This window comes from Uloborus diversus, chromosome 1 (genome assembly GCF_026930045.1).
Source record: "Uloborus diversus isolate 005 chromosome 1, Udiv.v.3.1, whole genome shotgun sequence".
Taxonomy (NCBI): Eukaryota; Metazoa; Arthropoda; class Arachnida; order Araneae; family Uloboridae; genus Uloborus; species Uloborus diversus.
The window spans coordinates 25,886,278-25,912,132 of NC_072731.1; the positions used below are offsets into that span (position 1 = coordinate 25,886,278).

Below are 25,855 nucleotides of genomic sequence, written 5' to 3' on the forward strand. Positions count from 1 at the left end.
GGAAGCCAAGAGTGCGAAACAAAAACTGGTAGCTAATATAGAATTAGCAGAGCAGACGAGTGACCGAAGCAATGGTTCGGTTCAACTCGAAGATTGAACGCGAGGCAGGTATATTCAGTAAATTACCGCCCATTAGCCAGGGCTAAAGCAGAAATACGTGAAATACACCGCCAGCTCAGTCATTTCCAGCCGAGGACTGCAGTTTCGTGCTTATTAGCACTCATCAGCCCGGCATAGGAAAGTGACTGAGCTGGAGATGGAAAACCTCTTAAGGAAGCCAAGAGTGCGAAACAAACTGGTAGCTAATATAGAATTAGCAGACCAGACGAGTGACCGAAGCAATGGTTCGGTTCAACTCGAAGATTGAACGCGAGGCAGGTATATTCAGTAAATTACCGCCCATTAGCCAGGGCTAAAGCAGAAATACGTGAAATACACCGCCAGCTCAGTCATTTCCAGCCGAGGATTGCAGTTTCGTGCTTATTAGCACTCATCAGCCCGGCATAGGAAAGTGACTGAGCTGGAGATGGAAAACCTCTTAAGGAAGCCAAGAGTGCGAAACAAACTGGTAGCTAATATAGAATTAGCAGACCAGACGAGTGACCGAAGCAATGGTTCGGTTCAACTCGAAGATTGAACGCGAGGCAGGTATATTCAGTAAATTACCGCCCATTAGCCAGAGCTAAAGCAGAAATACGTAATACACCGCCAGCTCAGTCATTTCCAGCCGAGGACTGCAGTTTCGTGCTTATTAGCACTCATCAACCCGGCATAGGAAAGTGACTGAGCTGGAGATGGAAAACCTCTTAAGGAAGCCAAGAGTGCGAAACAAACTGGTAGCTAATATAGAATTAGCAGACCAGACGAGTGACCGAAGCAATGGTTCGGTTCAACTCGAAGATTGAACGCGAGGCAGGTATATTCAGTAAATTACCGCCCATTAGCCACGGCTAAAGCAGAAATACGTGAAATACACCGCCAGCTCAGTCATTTCCAGCCGAGGACTGCAGTTTCGTGCTTATTAGCACTCATCAGCCCGGCATAGGAAAGTGACTGAGCTGGAGGTGGAAAACCTCTTAAGGAAGCCAAGAGTGCGAAACAAAAACTGGTAGCTAATATAGAATTAGCAGACCAGACGAGTGACCGAAGCAATGGTTCGGTTCAACTCGAAGATTGAACGCGAGGCAGGTATATTCAGTAAATTACCGCCCATTAGCCAGGGCTAAAGCAGAAATACGTGAAATACACCGCCAGCTCAGTCATTTCCAGCCGAGGACTGCAGTTTCGTGCTTATTAGCACTCATCAGCCCGGCATAGGAAAGTGACTGAGCTGGAGATGGAAAACCTCTTAAGGAAGCCAAGAGTGCGAAACAAACTGGTAGCTAATATAGAATTAGCAGACCAGACGAGTGACCGAAGCAATGGTTCGGTTCAACTCGAAGATTGAACGCGAGGCAGGTATATTCAGTAAATTACCGCCCATTAGCCAGGGCTAAAGCAGAAATACGTGAAATACACCGCCAGCTCAGTCATTTCCAGCCGAGGATTGCAGTTTCGTGCTTATTAGCACTCATCAGCCCGGCATAGGAAAGTGACTGAGCTGGAGATGGAAAACCTCTTAAGGAAGCCAAGAGTGCGAAACAAACTGGTAGCTAATATAGAATTAGCAGACCAGACGAGTGACCAAAGCAATGGTTCGGTTCAACTCGAAGATTGAGCGCGAGGCAGGTATATTCAGTAAATTACCGCCCATTAGCCAGGGCTAAAGCAGAAAAACGTGAAATACACCGCCAGCTCAGTCATTTCCAGCCGAGGACTGCAGTTTCGTGCTTATTAGCACTCATCAGCCCGGCATAGGAAAGTGACTGAGCTGGAGATGGAAAACCTCTTAAGGAAGCCAAGAGTGCGAAACAAAAACTGGTAGCTAATATAGAATTAGCAGACCAGACGAGTGACCGAAGCAATGGTTCGGTTCAACTCGAAGATTGAACGCGAGGCAGGTATATTCAGTAAATTACCGCCCATTAGCCAGGGCTAAAGCAGAAATACGTGAAATACACCGCCAGCTCAGTCATTTCCAGCCGAGGACTGCAGTTTCGTGCTTATTAGCACTCATCAGCCCGGCATAGGAAAGTGACTGAGCTGGAGATGGAAAACCTCTTAAGGAAGCCAAGAGTGCGAAACAAACTGGTAGCTAATATAGAATTAGCAGACCAGACGAGTGACCGAAGCAATGGTTCGGTTCAACTCGAAGATTGAGCGCGAGGCAGGTATATTCAGTAAATTACCGCCCATTAGCCAGGGCTAAAGCAGAAAAACGTGAAATACACCGCCAGCTCAGTCATTTCCAGCCGAGGACTGCAGTTTCGTGCTTATTAGCACTCATCAGCCCGGCATAGGAAAGTGACTGAGCTGGAGATGGAAAACCTCTTAAGGAAGCCAAGAGTGCGAAACAAAAACTGGTAGCTAATATAGAATTAGCAGACCAGACGAGTGACCGAAGCAATGGTTCGGTTCAACTCGAAGATTGAACGCGAGGCAGGTATATTCAGTAAATTACCGCCCATTAGCCAGAGCTAAAGCAGAAATACGTAATACACCGCCAGCTCAGTCATTTCCAGCCGAGGACTGCAGTTTCGTGCTTATTAGCACTCATCAGCCCGGCATAGGAAAGTGACTGAGCTGGAGATGGAAAACCTCTTAAGGAAGCCAAGAGAGCGAAACAAACTGGTAGCTAATATAGAATTAGCAGACCAGACGAGTGACCGAAGCAATGGTTCGGTTCAACTCGAAGATTGAACGCGAGGCAGGTATATTCAGTAAATTACCGCCCATTAGCCAGGGTTAAAGCACAAATACGTGAAATACACCGCCAGCTCAGTCATTTCCAGCCGAGGACTGCAGTTTCGTGCTTATTAGCACTCATCAGCCCGGCATAGGAAAGTGACTGAGCTGGAGATGGAAAACCTCTTAAGGAAGCCAAGAGTGCGAAACAAACTGGTAGCTAATATAGAATTAGCAGACCAGACGAGTGACCGAAGCAATGGTTCGGTTCAAGTCGAAGATTGAAAGCGAGGCAGGTATATTCAGTAAATTACCGCCCATTAGCCAGGGCTAAAGCAGAAATACGTGAAATACACCGCCAGCGCAGTCATTTCCAGCCGAGGACTGCAGTTTCGTGCTTATTAGCACTCATCAGCCCGGCATAGGAAAGTGACTGAGCTGGAGATGGAAAACCTCTTAAGGAAGCCAAGAGTGCGAAACAAACTGGTAGCTAATATAGAATTAGCAGACCAGACGAGTGACCGAAGCAATGGTTCGGTTCAACTCGAAGATTGAACGCGAGGCAGGTATATTCAGTAAATTACCGCCCATTAGCCAGGGCTAAAGCACAAATACGTGAAATACACCGCCAGCTCAGTCATTTCCAGCCGAGGACTGCAGTTTCGCGCTTATTAGCACTCATCAGCCCGGCATAGGAAAGTGACTGAGCTGGAGATGGAAAACCTCTTAAGGAAGCCAAGAGTGCGAAACAAACTGGTAGCTAATATAGGCTACCCTGGCTACCCTGGCTAGCCGGGCTGATGAGTGCTAATAAGCACGAAACTGCAGTCCTCGGCTGGAAATGACTGAGCTGGCGGTGTATTTCACGTATTTCTGCTTTAGCCCTGGCTAATGGGCGGTAATTTACTGAATATACCTGCCTCGTGTTCAATCTTCGAGTTGAACCGAACCATTGCTTCGGTCACTCGTCTGGTCTGCTAATTCTATATTAGCTACCAGTTTGTTTCGCACTCTTGGCTTCCTTAAGAGGTTTTCCATCTCCAGCTCAGTCACTTTCCTATGCCGGGCTGATGAGTGCTAATAAGCACGAAACTGCAGTCCTCGGCTGGAAATGACTGAGCTGGCGGTGTATTTCACGTATTTCTGCTTTAGCCCTGGCTAATGGGCGGTAATTTACTGAATATACCTGCCTCGCGTTCAATCTTCGAGTTGAACCGAACCATTGCTTCGGTCACTCGTCTGGTCTGCTAATTCTATATTAGCTACCAGTTTGTTTCGCATTCTTGGCTTCCTTAAGAGGTTTTCCATCTCCAGCTCAGTCACTTTCCTATGCCGGGCTGATGAGTGCTAATAAGCACGAAACTGCAGTCCTCGGCTGGAAATGACTGAGCTGGCGGTGTATTTCACGTAAATCTGTCTTTACTTTTGTTATTTGTGTAAAATATTAACAAAAAATTGTTCAGTGTAAGATTCATGCCTTTAATTTTTTTTGAAACTTATGGAAATAATTTTAAAAAAAAATTTTTTTAATGGTACATTTGCTCAGTTAACGTTTTGGTATGTCCAAAATTGTGCCTTTTAGCAAAGAAAATATTTTTTTAAGGGCATTTGAAGAGCATTTTTTCAAAAATTTATGGCAATTCTTGTCTCTATACAGTATTATAATTTAACTCAAAAATTTTTGAGTTAATTAAAATGAAAGTTATTTGGTGTTGAAGTTTCAAAGTTGAGGTCTGTGTTTGTTCCCACCTTTTGAGAACTGCCCTTTTAAGTTTAATATTTTTAAAAAATTACTTAAATCGTTGCGCTTTCATTGTTTACACTTCTGTCGTGTGACATCACAAATGAAAAAATGCCATTCAATATTGCCATTCACAGAACAAAATATTTAATTCGCATCTTTACTCACGTGTATTGGCAAAGATATGGTTGATAGCAAGCGTAGAGCGCAATTTTAGTTTGCTGCTTGATTATCATAACGTGGAAACATAGTAGAAAGATGCGCGAAATTGCATCATTTGTGACGTCATAAAGACCACGCCTTGTTTAAAAAATCGAACATTTTAAAAAATTAATTAAAAAAAACTGTTGGGAAAATGAAAGTATTTTCTGGGTTCAAGTTTTTTTTTTTTTTTTTTTTTGCTCATTGCTGAAGGAAACCTCCCCATTGTACATTGAAACAGTATGGTAACACTGTATCTGATCTGAGGTTTTGATGCTATACGCAACGATCTTTCATATGAATGCAAAAAAAATCATTATATAGTCGAACTCGCTTATAACGAAAGCAAAGGGACCACGATATATGCTCGTTATAACCGAGTGATCGTAAAAAGCGAGTGTGAGAAAAAATCAAAAAAATTCATCATAGTTCCTTTTCTTCGTCTTCATTTTAATCACTTTCAGTACCAAATAAGTTGGTTACTAATCTTTGAACTGTCTGAATGTCTCTTCTTTATATCATTGCTCTTGAGGAATACGTAGACAAACATATATGAGGCAGTGAGAAGCAAAGTGATGTAAGTGGACTTTTTATAATTTCGAGTAAAATGCGTTTAAAGTTCAGATCTTAGGTAGGCTTTCATTGAAAAATTTCTCTAAATTATACTGTATAGCAGCACCAGTAGTGTAACTATGGGGTCTAGCGCCCCTGGCGAACTGAAGAAATTGCGCCCCCTACATGGAAAGTCACCGAAAGTCACTGTGACCTCCAAAAAAAATCTTTTTAGAACATTTTGATTAGTTGATTCGACAAATAGGAGGCAGCATTGTATTTTTTTTTTCTTATTTTCTTTTTTAGAATTCCTTTCAGTGAAGCCCAATGTTCCTTCTCAGTAGATGTTATGTATGTGTCTCTTGCTCTTTTTAGTTGCGATTTTTTTTTGAAGCATTTTTCAAATTTTATAATAAAAAAAAAGAAAAATCTTTTTTTTTTTTTTTAATCAGTTGAAATGCCACCCTTCTGGCTGCTGTGCCCCTGGCGAGAGCCACTCCTGCCAACTCCTAGTTACGCTACTGAGCAGCACCCACGAGAGCTACAAGTACTCTTTCCCTAAAAGGTTCTCCTACCATTTGTACTGTTTATCTCAAAATTCTTAATTTTGGCACTTAAATCCCTTTGCTTCTCACAGTCTCATATATACTATAATTTTTTAATTTTTAATTTTTTCTTTACTCCACAAATTAAAAAAGGTCTGTCATCGCTTGTTCTCAAGATTGATGAATTATCACTATCTTTGGTCGATTTTGGAATGTTTACGAAAAATTTACCAAAAAAAAGAATAAGCTGAGCTGGAAAACAAAAGAAATTTTACGAATCACAAAAAATATTGCTCGTTTTAAACGGGGTTTTCTCGTAAAAAGCGAGTTACGCTCCCACAGACTTAGCATTGCATCAAGCACTATTTCTAATTTCTTCGCTAAATTCATGATTCAAAATTTCAATTTATACCTCTTTGGATTTCTTTAAAATTCCAATAATCCAGTCATTGTTATTAAGGCGTAAACAGCCCGTTTCATGGAATGCATGGGGAGTCTCCCTCCATAGGGGGCCAAAAAAGCCCTATGTGAATTCCTGGGCATCAAAAGATCTCTGTGCCAAATTAGGCAAAGATTCGACAAAAACTGGATTTGCCTAAGGAAAACCCCTGTTATGGACTCATCAGTCTGGCATAGTCAATTATCAAGTTGGAGAGAGATGTTCTCTCATTGAATATGAGATTACCTTCAAACTGATAGACAAAGTTAATTTACCAAACCGACTAGCTTGGTTAATTAACTTTATCTAATCTTTGGTTTGATTAGTTCAGCGGATAGGCCGCATAACTTCATATACAGAAAATTTTTTTGGAGGGGAGAAGGCAATCTGTGTATTTATGTCCAATTTGGTATTGTTCGTATTTTCAAGTTGAACAGAGTCCAAACATACAGTCAAAAAAATGTTGCAGTAAAAAAAATTAAAAATCTTACCAATAAGCCAGTACAAAATGCTCACAAACATAGCTGTCATCAATATGATGAATGGAGCCTAAAAAAAAGTTTCATTAGTTTCATACTATATTTTGTTTTTGTTCTAAAGTGTACATAATTCCTTTATAAAGCTCTTTTAGGAGCTTTTTCAGGAGTACCTGGAATCTAAGGGGCATTATGTCTATTTTTTAACATCAGGATCTAGCAACTTGTTATGCTACAATCAGCACTAAGTCCAATTAGCAAGATAAAAAATTTAAAACAGCACTTGCATATAATACATATCTAAATGCATATACCGACAAACCGGTTACGACATCCAGAGATCGCAGTTTCGTCCTTGTTATGAAATCATCAAACTGAAATAGTCAATAACCCGAACTGGAAGCAAATATTCTTTCTTTGAAGCTAAAATTACCTTCAAACTGGTAGCTAAAATTAGTTTAACACACCAGCGAGAGTCTGCAAGCAATGGTGCAGCTTAGCTCGTAAAATGAAGGGATAAGCTTTGAGTAACACGCTGTAAGTTACCACCCTTAAGGCTGCTCTTCAGTGGGGAAGAAAAACGATCTCGCTTGAAAATGGGCTTTTTCTTTAAACGAAAGCAATGTTCATCAGTGAAGTGATTGACACTTCAACAACCAATAGAACGAGCGGTGGCCGATGAAAGTGTGGATCATGTGACCTGTCACATTTTGCAGGGGGACAGACCGGACGCTCCCCTGCTGTGCAGAGTAGTCGAAGGAGGTAATAGCTGACGGCGAAATGAAACCGCAGCTTTTTACAGACCCTTCCAAGGAAATTCTAGTTCTTTCCCTCTTGAGTCTTGACTACATAGGTAAAAGAAAAATTACTCAGTGTAAAAGGCGCGGCATTTTGCAATCCCGCTTGTGATATTAATTTATTTGCATTCGCACTAAAATTAATTTTTGAAACGAAGATTTTTTTCCCCATTAATACGGTTCCTGATCTCATCTAGGAAAAATTAACGAATGAATGAATATTTGCAATAAATAAATTTATAAATTCGTTTTATTTTTAGAAAAATGTTCGTTATTGAAAATTGATAATATCAAAAAAGGAAGGAAAAAAAAAGATAGCCTACATGACCACACTGAATTTTAACGAAATGAACTCCAAATTCTAACAAAAAAATATTCTTTAAAAATGGATGATCCTACTTAATAAATCTGAAAAATCGAGTGCCGAATAAAATTGGGGACTAACTAGTTATCGGTTGGCGAAATTCTTTCACTTCCTCTGCCTGTTTGCCACTCTCCCCAACCCCATCCGAGTTAGCAGAAAACATTCTTAAAAATGAAACTAGATCCTCTTTGCATAGTTAATACTTGATTGTACAATAAACATTAATGCCACTAATTACTTACATTAACCTTTATTTGAACTGATAATATTTATATTTTAGTGCTAAATTAAATACTACTTTGTTGGTTAGTTACCTGTTTTACAAATGTAGTGGCGACTAGAAAAAAATGTGGCTACTATAAATGCCTTTTCTCACCACTGGTGACCAGAAAATTCCCCTAATCTTTATCTTTGAATCCTTTTCTTTTTGAAAAAATATTTATTTATTTATCTAAGTACTATATGCAGATGAGAAGGCTACGATAGCATTTCTCAAGGGGTTGTTATGGTGAAAGTTCTTTCAAATTGAGCATAACAACGGCAAAGTCGCGGACGGCTACGGATAAGGATTTCCTGAATTTGAAAAATTAAAGATTTTTCTCTGATCTTTGTATGCAAGGGTGCTCACCCTGCTCCAAGCTCAAAGGCAAAAATCACTCCTTCCCCCACTCTCAATGTTTGTAAACTATCTTGCGTTGAAATTTTGCAATAAAACTAAACCTAGCACTTTTAGAGTCTCAGATTCCCAGTTACTAAATTCGGCAAAATACATGAGGTATTACATGCATTATATGACCAAAAGTATTGGGACACTTTCAAAAATTCACAATTTTACGGATTTCTCAAAAAATAAAAGACCAATTGCTCTCTGCTCTGTAATTTTTTTCTCAGGAAAAGTATACTCCAGACGTCAAATCCAATAACAATTAAGTCTGATATTCATTTAGGGGACCAGCAACAAATAATCTGTTCTTATCGTGAATCACTCTATAACGATGGCAGGAAAGTGTTGCCAGTTTGCTAACAATTCCTTACCATTCGTCGCCTATCCTAGAATTATAGAAATTCGGCTCATTAGATTGCTGATAACTTTTTAAAATTTAAAGAAATTGCGGTGGAATTTTTTTCATGGATTGTAGGATGTATCTGAGCTTTGAATTATGAACGTTATAAATTGCTATCTTTCGTGTCTGCGCAGTGAAAAATTAATAGCTTTAACTGTTCATATTTCAACAAATTTTCAATATTTTAACTTCAAATTTTATTATTATGTTTCTCTAAAATGCTGTCAAATATTTTAAAAGTTTAGTAACGTTTGACGAAATACTCTGCGTAATATAAGGCGAAAACCTTCAAAAAAATTTTGCATTTTTGAAAGAAATGCTTATATTTCCATGGGTATAAGAGATACTTTCACAAAAATATAAAAATAAGTTTTTGATAGATTTTTAACTCATTTCTGAAAATTATAGCTTATTCCCAGCAATTTGCAATGAAAAATTATACAAAAAACTTTTTTACTCAATTTGTTGTCGGTCCCCTAAATGAATAGCAGACTTAATTTTTATTGGAAAATGACAACTAGAGTATACATTTTATGCAAAACAAATTATAGAGCAATTGGTCTATTATTTCTCGAGAAATCCCTAAACATGTGAATTTTTGAAAGTGTCCCGATGCTTTTGGTCATATAGTGTATATAGTGCTTCTACTTCAACACATTGAGTTTTTATTAAAATTTTCTAATGAGTCTTGTTGGTGTCTGATCCTCGTTAGTTGTCATAATAAATATTAAGGGTTGTCCTTTTTCTCAGAAGGCACGAAAATATTACCTACATGTATATCTGCCTGAAAAAAAAAAAAAAAAAAATCTCGAAATACTTAGATGAAAAAAATCTCAACGCCTCGCTCTGCCAGATTTTAAAGTTTTTATCGCTCTGCCTCGTTTTCATGCATCTTGCATTTAATGAATCAATAATAAAAAATAAAAAAAAGGGCAAGAAACAGATTTGCAGGAAATACATAAAGTTGAAACAAAAATGAAAATGAACAGCTTACATTTAGGAAAGCAATTATAGGTACAAGTAAGGGTTCACAATTAAAAAAAAAAACAAACAAGACAAACTTTTTCTTTTAAGTTCTGTGTTACGCACTTCTGTGCCGAAAAATTATCGTATCCTGTCTTCAGTCACAGAATAAAATGAATGTTCTAATCCAATGATTATCAAGTAATTTTCATTCGTATAGAACAAAAATCTTTTTTGAGATCCCACATTTTCTATTCTATTGACTCCTAGTAATATGTAAATACAGCGAGAGAAAGGATTTAGCTTCTTGTTTAGGAGAGGGAACCATTTCTATATTTAATTAACATGATCTTTATCGTAAGCATACTATTTACTCAGAAATACTCCCTATTTTCCCAAGCACTCTGTTTGGGGGCTATGCCTTTTAATTTTCTCGAAAATAAAAATTTTCAAAATGCACTTTTAGACGATCTCTGGTAGTATTTGGAAGTAAGTAAGAGGTCCTGTGATCTTCCACCAGCAAATTTTTGAACTTGAAACGCCAAAAACACAATTTCAGGTTCTTCAATTCTGTTAGGAAACGGGGAGTTCGGAAGCTTTCCCCGGAATTTTTCGAAATAGTGTAAAAACGCAGTCTTAGTGTGATGTTGGGGGGGAGGCAAAATTTTTAAAGTGTTATAAACATGATTGTAGGCCATCTTCATTAACGTTGGGGACATGCAGGTTTTTGAAATCCAAAAATGCAATTTTAGACGACTTTTTTTTTTTTTTTTTTTTTTATGGTCAAAGAAGGACTTTTCACAAACTCCCTTCCCGAAATTTTTTGAAATTAAAGCCATAAAAACGAAATTTAAGACGATCTTTAATGATGTTTTTTTAAGGGGGGGTGCTTATGTGACCTGAAAACCTTTATGCCTGTAATTAATTTTTCTACATTGTATTAAAATGTTGATCTAGCTTCTGAGAATGAAAATAGAAAACAGTGAAAATTTGTAACCCCCATTCTATATTGTTCACATTTTAGTTAGCTTTGTCGGCAACATAAGGCTGAAAACGTCATTAAAACTAATACATACAATGCTTAGTAATTCTACCACGGTGTGTTTTTTACATTAACTGAATCATATTAAATTGCTAATATATTTTTCATGATTTTCTATGTATTTAATGAGTATGTTGGTGTACGGAATGTTTTCCGCTATTGAATTTTCCACCTCCCTAACCTTCTAAAGAAATTTGACGGGTCTGGCTCTTAAAGACACAAATAATTTTCAAAAATGTTTGTTGAGCTGTGGAAAGCACTTTATGTGTGTACCATTTGTAGTAACATAAAACACATGTAAAACGATGCAAAATACCCAGTATCTGGAATACGATTTAATCTATATATAAAAATATTTTTCTACTGGAAGGGAAAAATGTCAACTTTTCGCATTCGACAGCATTGTAACAATGTTCATTATATTGTAAATAAACAATTTGACTCAGAAATATTCCTTTCAAATCTATTTCTTTTCAAACCACAAATTTGAAAAAAAGCAGATGTTGCGAATTTAACAGCTAATAGCACGCATCTACATGGATTCACTTTCAAAAGCACTTGATTCTTCACGAAAGCCTTAGGAAAAGAGGAAAGAAGAAAGGACGTCCAGCGGAGGTCATTGAGGGGAACTAATGAGAGGGTAATAAATCTTACACCCCATTAGCTTTTACCCCTCAAAAGGGGAGGTAACTATTCTAGGGCGGGGCAAATGCAAAAAGTGAACGTATTTTGAAATTTTTTTCAATAGTTAGAACATGATATTTGTTTAAAAAATGGTCGCATTATTTCAAACAAGATCTCAAAAGAGAGCTGGAAATATTTTGCGTGTCAGGGCGTTCTTAAAATTTCGATAGCACGAGTTGCAGATGTTTTACAGAGCGAAATGTCCAACAGTACCTCATTTTCGAAGAAATTCATTTTTTCTCGAATTTTAAAAAATCGGAGAATGGACACATCAAAAAAGTAAAAACTAAAAGAAACAGACATGGTCTTGAAAAATACTCAGAAAAAAAAACGGATCCGAAAACTTTACAGGAATTTGTAAAACAAGCTCCAACTTTCCCCCGTAGGTTAACATTAGATCCGAATCTTTCAGACTCTCAGTGAAGAGCACCCTTAAGCCCTATGGCAGAACTGTATGCATGTAACGAATGCCCGGTTATGATATCCAGAGACTTCAGTTTTGTCCTTGAAGCTATTGTCTTTATTCTACGAATTTAGCTGCACCATTGCTTGAGGACGATTTTTTTTTTAATTTTAATACGCCATCTCTTTGTACATATTCAACAATGTTAACTTTAACAAATTATGGGATGACGTATGTGAAAATTTGCAAACATCCGCATGGGAAACATTCAATTTTGATATAATACAGAAAAAAAATATTTTGTTCGAAAAATATATATATATATATATATATATATATATATATATATATATATATATAATTCTGTAAATATATATATATATATATATATTTACAGAAAAAAAAAGATCAATAAAAAATAAAACGAAAACATAACAAAAGAAAAAAGATTAAAAATATCAATTTCTGTCTCTTTTGATTGCTTTCAAAATGATTAATGCCAAAATAAACTAGTATGTTGTGGCCATCACGAAACTTTCTTCTATATTTTTCCTTTTTCTGATCCCTCCTCATGCTTGACGAGGAAGCAATATTCCTAACAAAAACAAAATTACACATGCAAAAACTTGACGACCATCCCAATGTCTGAATTTTTGTAATAACAAAACAAAGAGCAAAAATTGAAAGTTACTTTAAAAGCCTTACTTCAATTATTTACAAATATTTTATTTATTAACAAACATAAGATGGAAACAGTTAAAAATTTTAAATCATTGAGATAATATTTCCGATCATTTCCATACAATTAAAATCACGAGAAATACGCAGACGACAATCTATTACGATTTATCTTTCTTATTGTTGCATTAATAAAACTAATTTTATTCAAAAAAAAAAAAAAAAAAAATCAACACCTCTTGGAGCGATTGGAGTCAAAATTGAACCAAAGCCTGTTTACGTATGGATTCACATATATTCCAAATTTCAACCAGAACGTAGCATTACTTCTTGAGATAGGGCACTCACAATGGAAAAAAGGAACGAGCGATTGCGCTACCCCCCTTTTAGCTGTTGACACCAAAATAAAATCAGCTCTTATATCCACTAAGGGCTACTTGTCAAAAAAATTTTGTTTGATTCCGTTCGTTATTTCTTGAGATACAGCACTCACAATTGACGATAAAAAACGTTCTATAACTCAACCCCCGTTTGAGCTATTGACACCAAAATTGAATCAGCACCTGCTCCTGTTAGGGGCAACATATGGACCAAATTTTGTTTGATTCCGCCAGTTACTTCCTGAGGAATAGCAAGCACGCGTAGCTCAAAAAACGTCCCATTGCTCCACCCCCCTTGGAGGAATTCGCGCCAAAAACTAATGGGCACAAGTTCACATAGGGGCACATATGTGTACCAAATTTCGGTCAATTTCATGCGGTAGTTTTTGCTGTAGAGCGGCCACAAAAAACTGGTCACACACAGACGTGACACACACACATACACACATACATACACACACACATACATACACACACACATACATACACACACACAGACAGACAGACATTTTCCAAAAATAGTCGAAATGGACTCAGCACACCTCAAAACGTTCGAATCCGTCAAAATTCGAAATTCGAAAATTTGCACGAATCCAATACTTTCTTCTATATATTAGATATAGAAGAAAGTAAAAATGATAGTAATAATAATAATAACAATAATAAAAAATAATTTTTAAAAAGTGCAGTTAATAGTACTGAAATTTAAAAACTTATTCAAAAAGAAAATGTTCGTGGTCAATTAAAAAAGAAATAGGTTTGGTAATTTTCTTTTTTGCTGCAGGAAACAAGTTATAGTTTTTACTTTCTTCTATATCTAATACATAGAAGAAAGTATTGGATTCGTGCAAATTTTCGAATTTCGAATTTTGACGGATTCGAACGTTTTGAGGTGTGCTGAGTCCATTTCGACTATTTTTGGAAAATGTCTGTCTGTCTGTGTGTGTGTATGTATGTGTGTGTGTATGTATGTGTGTATGTGTGTGTGTCACGTCTGTGTGTGACCAGTTTTTTGTGGCCGCTCTACAACAAAAACTACTGCATGAAATCGAACGAAATTTGGTACACATATGTGCCCCTATGTGAACTTGTGCCCATTGGTTTTTGGCGCGAATTCCTCCAAGGGGGGTGGAGCAATGGGACGTTTTTTGAGTTACGCGTGCTTGCTATTCCTCAGGAAGTAACTGGCGGAATCAGACAAAATTTGGTCCATATGTTGCCATTAACAGGAACAGGTGCTGATTCAATTTTGGTGTCAATATCTCAAACAGGGGTTGAGCTATAGAACGTTTTTTTGTCGTCAATTGTGACTGCTGTATCTCAAGAAATAATGAACAGAATGAAAGAAAAATTTATCGGCAAGTAGTCCTTAGTGGGTATAAGAGCTGATTTTATTTTGGTGTCAACAGCTAAAAAGGGGGTAGCGCAATCGCCCGTTCTTTTTTTCCATTGTGAGTGCCCTATCTCAAGAAGTAATGCTACGTTCTGGTTGAAATTTGGAATATATGTGAATCCATATGTAAACAGGCTTTGGTTCAATTTTGACGCCAATCGCTCCAAGAGGTGTTGATTTTTTTTTTGGATAAAAATAGCTTTATTAATGCAACAATAAGAAAGATAAATCGTAATAGATTGTCGTCTGCGTATTTCTCGTGATTTTAATTGAATGGAAATGATCGGAAATATTATCTCAATGATTTAAAATTTTTAACTGTTGCCATCTTATGTTTGTTAACAAATAAAATATTTGTAATTAATTCAAGCAAGGCTTTTAAAATAACTTTCAATTTTCGCTCTTTGCTTTGCTTTTGCAATAATTCAGACATTGGGATGGTAGTCAAGTTTTTGCATGTGTAATTTTGTTTTTGTTGGGAATATTGCTTCCTCGTCAAGCATGGGGAGGGATCAGAAAAAAAAAGAAAAATATAGAAGAAAGTTTCGTGATGGCCACAACATACTAGTTTAAGTCTTGAGTCCAATTGCCTGAAGAACGAAGATGGAATGAGGAAGTGTGAATACAATGTTGAATGTCATTCTGAGGATTTCAGGTTGTTTTGCATCTGCAGAGATCAGTATTTATAATATGGAATCTTTTTAAGAAAGAAGGGAAAGGGCCATGGCTAGGAAAGAAAAATACTTCATGTCTATTCAAATTCAAAGGAGTAAATTTAACTTTATAACGGATTTTGTAGATTTCTCTTCCTGTTAAAGTTTTGATCCCAACGTACTTGTCAAGCAGTCAGTAGATCTTGTAAAAATTTCTGTTTTGCCAAACGTCTTGGATGTGGTAAATATTGTTGTTTTGTTGGTATTAAGAATCCATTTGCTGTTTGATTTGCCAGAAAATCTGCTCTGTTGTTTCTAGCAGATTTTGAATGACCTTTAATCAAAGAAGTTTTTGTAGAACCGTGATTTATTAGTTGGATTTCAGCTATTAATGAGTTTGATGGGTTTACAGGGTGCCCACAAATAACTGACGGTTTAAAAAAAATGTATTACTGTAATACAAGTTTTTCTATAATGATAAAATAAATGTTAAATAAAAGTAACATCATTGTTGATCAATGTTTAAGCAATTGTTTCTATTATCGCTCCTTTAACTGTAATCACAGATCACAATCTTTTTGGAAAGGCCTTCGTGCGACATGCACTTCAGAGAACGGAATTTCATTCCCTATCTTTAGTAGTGAATTTTTAAATTTAATTGTGGACATAGGTTTTAGGTTTTTCAATTGATTCCCCATATATCTCCATATGCAATAGTCCAGTGGATTGAGATCAGGACTGGATGCAGGCCATTCTTCTGTGGAAATAAAGGATGGACATGGACAATTCTGTTTGCACCATTGTTGAACAATCTTTGCTTTGTGGGCGGGTGCCGAATCTTGCTGAAATGTGAATGAATCCTTTTTAAATGATTTTTGGGCTTCTTTAATCATGTGAGATTTTAATACTTTTTGTAAATAATAATATTTGTCAATTTTCACACCATTTTCAATAAAAAGAAGGGGCAGTTTTCCTCTCTTGCTTATAGCACCCCAAATCATTACTGAAAATGGTTTCTGGAACCTCTGAACAATTTTAGTTGAACTGATATTCTGTATTGGTGTTGCATAAATCCTGTTATTTTGCCTATTATGAGATGCTTGTTGCAAAAATAACTTCTCATCCGAAAAAATTCCCATTAGAAGCGTGTCTTTTCAGCAGATAATTACATTTTCTGAGTCTTTCAACTTTATTTTTCTCTGTTAATCCATGGACTGTTATTTTCTTGTAAGCTTTTAATTTTAAATCCTGTTTTATGATGATTCCAGCCATATTTTTTGATAAATTTAGGTATCGTGAAATTTTTCGGGCAGATTGTGCAGGATTTCTTCGAATTCTTTCGCGGATATATTTTATTAATTTTTTTGATCGAGCACTGCGTTTTCTTCCACCACTATGCCTTACTTCTACACTACCTGTTTCTTTAAACCGTTTTAAAGTTCTTTCAATTATTCTCTTTGACACATTTAAATACTTCAATTTTTAAAAAAAATCACAATTCCACTTACCTTTTAAATGCAATTTGAGAATCAAACGTCGTTTAGCATCCATCTTGATAATGCAAAGAATAAAACGGATTTTAATTCAAAAAATTGTCTGCGCTATTGCTCATAGAATTAATTAAACTAAAACTATTAAGTGTTGCCAAAACTAAAGAACATCTTGAATGCAAATTACGCACAAATGAATTTTGCCGTCAGTTATTTGTGGGAACTCTGTAGATTGCTAACTGACTTAATGACTGATTGGCTATCACTGTATATAATTGACTATTTCAGACTGATGAGTTCATAACAAGGATGAAACTGCAGTCTCTGTATTTCATAACTGGCTGTCGGTATATGACTATAGTTCTGCCTTAGCTCTCGCTTAAGGTTGGTTACTAGCAGCTTATTACGTAATACATATTGTTAGACTTTTTATTCATGTATGATTTTATTTACGTTTGAGAGATTTTTAGAACAAGCTCTCTTACCTCTGCAATGGTCTTGCATAAAAAGTAAACATCGGCTCTGTACATTCCATTCCAATGTTCTCGCAAGAAAATGGGTTTTTCTAAGCAAAATGTCTGCAAATAAGATTTTTACTAATTAATTAATGTCAAAATGAGAGGAACTACGGCACTATAACTAAAGTTGGCACCCTTGATGTACTCGGTTCTTGACGAGCATTTGATTTGTTTGAGTTTAATGATCATATGAAACAAATGTTAATAATTTTGTTCTTTGCTCAAACGTCATCACGAAAACAGCCAAGAAAAAATTTGAAATATTTATGTTTGTGCAGGGTAATTAAGCATAAAGTCAGAGTTATATCAAAACGGTACACAGCATTACTACAAAATTTGACAAATTTTACTGCAATATTAATCAAATTAAAAGAGCACTGGGTGATTTTCAAAACGATTAACAGTTTGGTGACCGGACTTTTTCCGTTAAATTTTATGTTGATAAAAATTTTTTTTTTGACATTGCATAATCCCGTAGTGAGGTATTGTTTAACATTAACTTCATTACATTAAGTGCCTATTTTCATGGTTGTAAATTAATAAGCCTTTTTTTACTACTTTAGTTAGTTAGTAATGGAAATTTCCTTGTCCTGATTAGAAAGTTCGCATAAACTTTCTTTTTTGTACGTTTTCAATCAGCCTTTTTATTTTTTGTGCATTGAAGAAAGAAGTATCATTTGTGACTTAGACACAGCTGAAATTGATTTTACTGGACTGCCAATCTATCATTTTAAAATTTCAATGCAGTTTGTGTCCTTAAGTGCAACGCATGAGTGTTACCGCGGGGAATTAAATATTTTTTTTATGTGCAAAATATTTCTTTATCGTAGTTAGCAACAGTGTTAGGGGAGCCATATTTGTTTCTTCTTAGAATGTGTAAATCTAAAAGTAGATATATTTATTCCTTATATGTTGTAGATTGAAATGCACAATTCAGTATGGAGAGTATTTTATTCATCTCTCACGGGTGTTACCCATTTATTTTGTAATATTTTTTTAAGTATAGAAATATACAATTAGGCAGCGATGTATTTTTTGTTAAGGAACCGAAAGACCTAACTAAATTTTCAAACACACCGATAGAATTAATTCCAGCGACGAATTCTTCTATGTTACCAGCGATATAATGAGCCGAATTCGAATATATCTTGGATAGGCGACGACTCGTTAGGAGACGTTCGTAAGTTTGCAACATTTGCTTGCAATCGCTTAGTGTCATTCTTGATAAAACAGATAATTTGCGAACGATCCCTCACGATTTGTAGTATGCCCAAGAGCTATTCAAGTTCAACGTATTAGAACGCTGATAACTTTTGAATTTTTAAGATATTGAACTAAAATTTTAATATAAGTTGGAATTGCTATCTTTTGCGCATGAACAGAGAAAAATTAATTGCTTTAAACGTTCATATTTCATTAAATTTTCAACTTTTAAATTTTAGTTTTATACTTCTCTTGTATGCACTGTAAAAAAATTCCAAAACGTTACTGGTTATTTCCTTGGAACGTTTCGGGATTTCAGAGGTTTTCACCTATTTCCCCGCAAAATCAAGTATCTTCGCAAAAAAGTTTCCTGAATTGCTAAAAGATGCACGAATGCAGACTGGTGCGAAAAATGTTTTTTTGCTACCAGTTTAAAAGTTGACTGAGAGTGTTTATTAAGTGTAACGGCTTTAGCTTAATTACTGCCCGTCTGGATTGACTAAGCTCCTAATGGAAGCAAATAAGTCACTAGATAGATGCAGGCGTTACGAGGTAGGCAAGGAATATGTTTGTTTCTTGCTTGCAATTAATCGCTTAGCTTTGGCCATGTTTGCGCTAATGCTTCTGGAGTTTTCCTGGTAAACCAGAAAGGTTTTAATCAAATGCATTAAACCTATTCAATTGTTCTAAAAGGTTCACGACTGGCTTTAACAGGGGAGATTTCCCAGGTTTCAGGAAGGTTACTGACTTTTATCGGGAAAACGTTCCTGGTTCTTGTAAGATATGTTACTGGTTGAAATTGGGCACATCAGCTGCCTATTATTTTCCAGGAACGTTTCTGAATCGTTTTTACAGTGTGCTGTGAAGTTTTCTGAAAGTTTAGCAACTTTTGATTCAAAACTTTGCGTGTTTTGAGCCAAAAAGCTTTAATTAAAATTCGTAGTTATGAAAGAAATGCTTATATTTTCATGAATATCATTGATATTTTCTCAAAAGTACTTAAAATAAATGTACATAGTAAGGTGACGATGATTAAAAAACATTTTTGTTTTCCAAAATTTGTTGCTGGTCCACTAAATGCATTCGTGATATAGCTTTCAATGGAAAATGTCAGTTAGAACATACCTTTTATGTGACAAAAGTTACAAAGCAATTGGTTATTTATTTCTCGAGAAATCCTTTCAAAATGGGAATTTTTGAAAGTGCCCCAATACTTTTGGTCATATATATATATATATATATATATATATATATATATATATATATATATATATATATATATATATATATATATATATATATATAAAATTCACATTTGTTAAAAATTGAAGAATTAACATTGACACAAAGTTAATGTTTGTGAAAATGAAATTGGTGCGCGTTGTTTAGGAACAACTCTAATTCTTAAGATATGGTACTCACATAGCTATATATTTTAGAGGAATTGCAGCCAAAACCCTACGAGTACAATAAAAAATTTAACGAGTTCATATCCCATGAGTGTTACTGTGACAATCCTGTTCGTCACACCCGCCTCCAAACGCGGTTCGACCTCCACGTGAAACGCACCTCCAGTCACCAGCCTCGCATTTTCGCTCCTACGGTTGCACGCCGCCAATAACTGCAACCACTCAGTTAACTGAATCACATCATGCTGTTTTTTTTTTCCCATGTGGCGGCAGTTTGGATCAGATCGAATGAAAATGTAGTTCGAAAAAAAAGTTGTTCGTGTGGCGACTCCCGGACTTGATTGGTGTTCGGGGGTTTCGCTGGATGTTTTTTTTTTTTTTTTTTTTTTTTTTTTGAGCTGAGGCTGATGCCTACTAGAACACCAGATTTTTGTTTGTGAGACGATCGTGAATCGGCATCCAACTTAATCCGTTGAAACCTCCTGTCTAATACATTGAAGATGACGACATCTAAGTAAATAATATATAATGAAATCGTGTGCGGGGCGATTTCAAAATTTTCTATAAAAAATCGAGTGCTTCGCCATCTCCGAACTTTTGCAAATTGGTATTTAAAAAAAAGATGGCAAACATGCCATCATTCTTCACGTATTACATCGGACAGGTCGTATAATCCAATTTTTTGACTCTACAACTTTTTTTGCAATTTCACTGATCAACAAATTGTAATATGTAATTTTTTTGACTCCATTGATCATTGTTTTATAAAATATGAGTTTATTTGAATAGTAATTGTCTTAAACAATGTTTTACTCTTGTGTACCATACATGTGCTGATCAGCATCTTTTAATATCACATTTTCAAAATGGCCATTTCTTAATCTTTAACATTTTAAACTATACGATCATGATTTGCAATGTACTCTTATATACTCTCAATGAATAAACTAGCTGTAATGTTTTTTTTAAATTATTATCTGGCATTATTTAAGAAATGTGGATAAATCCTTTATCATTAGTATTCTTTAGCATTGCTACAATTCTATATCATTGGCAAATTCCATATAATTGGTACAATTCTTTATCATTAGTATTCCATATCAGTTACTATAGCTAAAATGCAGCATTTCTATTAATAAACGTTTTCTTTAATCTTTAAAAATTGGTTTCAATATTGAAATTTTTTAGCTATTCATGGTAATTGCAATGGAAACATTTGTATGTTTTATCGCGAATTTTGCCCATTATTTAGGAAACAAAGGACACTCATGAGAAAAATAGTTATACAAATACTTAAAATTTCTTAAATTAATAGATATTTATACCATTTTCACTTATTGCTGAGTATTAAGGATAGTATTAACAATATTTGTTCGATTATTTATTTTCAGAAAGGAAATTACAGAATGTTTTATTAAATTAACACTCATGAGAAAAACGGTGACTTGCCAAGACGTTTTGTGGAATTTCTAAAATCTAAGTAAATTAACTCACAAATAATCATCTGGTTAGAAAGCTGTAAATTGTAAGTAACTTATTCCCGGGAAAGTTTTAATGTTTATAACAACAAAATATTTCAAATTGTGTCAAACCTAATGTGTCAATATATTCAGGGGCGTAAAGGGACACCTGTTGACCCGAGCCCGAAGGAGGCCCAATATTTTTAAAACTAGGCATGAAATATAGGGGTAAACAATATGGAGGAGGTCCGGAAAAGTCATTTGTGACGGGCCCCAAAATTTCTGTGCACACCCCTGAATGTATTTGAAAATTAACCCACTGAAACATGCTTGGAAGTGTTTGTGATTAACTATCGTTGATGTTATCATTTAGAGAAGAGTTTGTTTTCGGGGTTTCAAAAGACCAGAAAAAGGAAAAGATGAAAAAAAAAGCACGTGATAAATTTTGCTCTGTTTCTACAATTTCCAGCAAAATCAGAAAACTGTAATGTTTTCATATCCTCCCCCCTCCCCCCAATAATAAAACTTAACATTTTCAAAATAACAGAGAAACTGAATTTTTACAATGTGAATACAGCATAATTTTTTTGTTGTTCTGAATGTCTAAGCAATGAATGCTTTTTTTTTTGTTTACTCAGGAGTTTCTAATATAAATAGCTTAGATTTTTTCCTCACCAAGTTAAAACAATTACAGTGCTGGCCAAATCATTAGACTAAAGAGTTTTTTTTTTTTTTTTTGCTTTTTGTACACTATTTGTACTAAAATACTATTTATTTTACTGTTAAAGTACAGTACATACTGTACACTGATTTTACGTTATTTTAGCATAATTTAATGTTGGCAGGTGGCAGCACTATCTGCTTTGTTTATGTTCTTTATTTATCTACCTACCAGGAACATAACCTCAATCAGCTTAAACAGTTCCCTAGTTCTTTTTAGTAGTGCGTTCTGTTATATTTAAAATTAGTTTTACGTAATTAGTAAATATGTGTATGTGAGTATATATAATAGTGAGCATAAACAATTCTTTACCTCCTTTTTTAAAAAGTTAAGAAATGGTGTAAACCTTGTGAAAAGTATGCCAAAAAGACTTAAAATGCTCATCAAGAACAAGGGAATGCATACTAAATATTAGATAATTATTTCAATGTTCGTTAATGCGTCTATAGGTATGTAATAAATGAAGAGTTTGCTTTAAAAACAGCCTTAGTCTAATAATTTGGCCAGCACTGTAAGTCCCTACGCATTCCACAATAGACAATGCAAATACTTTCTTTTCTATCTCAGGGAAACACAGACATTTTTATTGTCACATTCCAAGTATTAGCACTAAAATGTGAAACACAAAAATTTAAAAATGCAATTTCACACACTTGCTTCAGGGAAGCAAAAAATCCAATCGTCGTTGGGAAAAGTCTGTACTAAAGGTATTCGTGTGAAGCTACACTCGCTCGAGAAGGGATGGTATGTCACTTGATTTCAGATTTTCAGTAAAATACGTAGGAGCCTCCGTGGCTCTATGGTAGAAGCGTCGCATCATATGTCGGAGGTTGCGGGTTCGATTCCCGCCGGTGCCATGGGTGTTATTTCCTTTACATGTGCTGTAAATCTTTCTTGCGCTGTCGTATCTGTTAGAAGTCCAACTTTTCGAGGCAATCGCACCAATCTCTCCGTAGTAGTTTATTACAGACACGCCAACAACAACAAAAGTAGAATACGTAACGTCTTGATGATAAGAAAGCTTTATAAGTGGTTTCATCGTTGAGGTGAAGCCTAAATAGTTAACATAATTTGTATTGTGCTCTTCAGCATTGTTGGAGCTCGGTTGAAGATTTGAGAGCATTGAATTCGTAAGAAATGAAGAGGGTAGTAACCGAAACTAGCAAATTAAGTCTCCCACAATACGCACCTTATCGGCTACTTTGGAACTAACTTTCAGCTGAAATTTATTATTTATTGCAAACAAACAACGATGCTTCACGAAAAGAAAAATGTGAATGCAATCCAGGTGTTTCTTGTTTTCATCCAGTTTTGAAGTCATCCAAGGACGATCACCAACAATCCTAAAGTGCACCACGACCAAATGCGTTGGCCTGATTTGGATTGTATTTCAAAACTAAAAGATAATTTATAAATATTCCGTACCCATATGAAATTTCCACCCCCCTATGAAATGGTTTAATCTTCGACAAAACATAAAAGATGCATTTGCAAATTTTTTAAACGATAATTTTAAAATTTCATTTACATCTTTTTCTATCCATAATGCCAATGTTATTTTCGACACAAAATTTGGTAGCAAGTAAGTTGACTTACGTTGATTACAGAAAACAGGTTATGAAAGGTGATGTTAGTCAGAGCAAGGAAAAGAGCACCGTTTAAGTTCATGATACCATTCTGGTCATACGCCTGGTTTAAATAGATCAGCCCCAGCAGCAATGAAACCACCTGCATTTAAAAAAAAAAAAATGAGTTTGCAGTACAATTTCAGAAAAACATTTTTTTCAGTGTATTGTAAGGAAAACTAATTAATCAGACATAATAATTAATGAATAAAATACAGGATGAGATGGATCAGACATCAAAACATAATCTTTGAAACTATTGAACATATTATACATATATTACAATACGAGTAATTGATACATGAATTCGAAAATAAATACACTTTTTCCCCCCTCAGTAAAGCTTTATTGCACAAATGTGCAACGTGTTAGCAAACCGTGCAAAATATTCAATTACAAGGAATGTTCAAATGAAAAGGTATCAAACGGTACTGTGGGTCTAAATGAAGACCGATTCAAAGCATGTACCATAGGCCTAATCACAACTATAACACTGATGAACTAGAAGAAGGATGAAATTAGATAAAAGAAGGATTCTTTGTTCCCAGCATTTCTGTGGCTGTCACGAATCCCAGTCCTTTTCGGTGTCCTCAAGTTCGTCGTCCGAGTTGAACCGGTTCTCTTTCAGATGCTTTTTCAATGGACGAAACACATGGAAACCGCAGGGCAGCATGTCCAGGCTGTAAGGCTGTTGGATAAAGTTGCTCCAACTTGACCAAGGAGACGTGTGGCCACGCGTTATCATGGAACAAAACCACGCCCTTCGGAAAAAGCCCTGGCACTTTGTTCTTGGTGAATCTGCGTAGGTTTTGGAGTGCAAATTTTTCAAACGAGAATTTTAAATTTCCTTTATATCTTCTTCTATCCATAACGTGAACGTTATTTTCAAAACAAAATTTGGTAGCAAGTAATTTGACTTACGTTGATTACAGAAAACAAGTTATAGAGTATATATCAAGTTATATATTATATACAAGTAAACAATTGTCAGAGTTAATGTTTCTCCTGCTATCTGAACGCCATCCTGCCCTCACATGCACTGCCGCATTAATTGGGCGGTGCTCTTTGTAAAATACTCTGGATCTCTCCTGCGCATGCGAGCGTGCTCCACGCTGGAACTTCAATCGCACCCCAGTTGTCTCGCTAGCGAACAGATTCTCTTATAGAGGCAAACGCAAAATGTATTAGCAGTTGCATTGTTGTGACGTTTGACACCTTTTCATTTGAACACCCCTTTAACAAATGCTCAATGTTGGAGCTTTTTGTTACACGACAACATCTAACCAGTAATCCTGTTGTTTCCACATATTTAGGAGTATCATCATACTGAGAATGGTTCGTTTAATGCGGCAAAAATATGTTCTTGAAGTTTCTGCAGTATTCTTGGCTTCCTGAGTTGACAAACAGAATTTTTGACATAATTCCACGAAAAAAAAACTTATGGCGGGTAGAGAGAACTGGATTACAGATTAGACGTTTGTCGTGTACCCATTTAGAAGAAGTCACTTAAAGAAACTTTGTATATGTCTTTGTGCATTTCTGTATCACTTCTTGTTATATGTGCAATACTTTCAAAAATAGGATTTTTTGAATTTGTGCCCATCATTTTTAATCACCTTGCATTTTGCGTAACAATCCTTCCGATGCTTGCAGTACAATAAACAAATGAACATATTTAACTTTGGCTATTACTTACGAGGGTCTGCACGAATCGGACTTTGGCGAGCATAGGTTCTCGAATCATACTGATCCAACATCTCCAAAGTAGCGCGTAGAACTGACTGCACCACGACGCTTTGTACCTAAATGCATTAAAACGCATGAAAAACTTGGCGAAAAATAATCACTTTTTGTGAAAAGACGTCGTTATGGTAATATTCTCGCCAAAAAAAGTTTTATTTTCCACGCAAAGTATGAAATTTGAAATAAAATATTGATCAAAAATCCATAACATTGCTGTGGGACATTTTTCACCATCAAAGACATAATAGTGTTGATAGACAACACTTAAGTAATAACATAGTTCTGTGAGAAAGTAGTGTCCAAAGTTACATACACCCTTGGTAAAATTAATGAAATCAAGCCATTTTTTTTAAACAAAATTACCTTTATTTTTTATTATAAAATCAAAGTCACCACTTAGTATGCTTCCCCCCCCCCCTTTTTGTCGAGCATCATTTTCACTCTACTGGGCATATAGTCAACTAGAGTTTTGCACTTTTCTTTGAATTCTTGGTCTCTAAACCATGTTTTTAGCAAAGCACAAATTA

At 35.6% G+C, this 25,855-nt stretch overlaps 1 protein-coding gene across 1 annotated transcript in view; it reads right to left on the reverse strand.

The window, feature by feature from the left end:
* LOC129234496 (protein white-like) overlaps window positions 1–25,855 on the reverse strand; it is a 79,608-nt gene that overhangs the window by 23,861 nt on the left and 29,892 nt on the right. The window contains exons 9-12 of the mRNA XM_054868495.1: window positions 25,282–25,387; window positions 23,557–23,688; window positions 17,135–17,227; window positions 6,754–6,811 (exon numbers count right to left, since the gene is read on the reverse strand). Coding sequence (XP_054724470.1) covers window positions 6,754–6,811; window positions 17,135–17,227; window positions 23,557–23,688; window positions 25,282–25,387 — 389 coding nt within the window. The remainder of the gene's footprint in view (window positions 1–6,753; window positions 6,812–17,134; window positions 17,228–23,556; window positions 23,689–25,281; window positions 25,388–25,855) is intronic.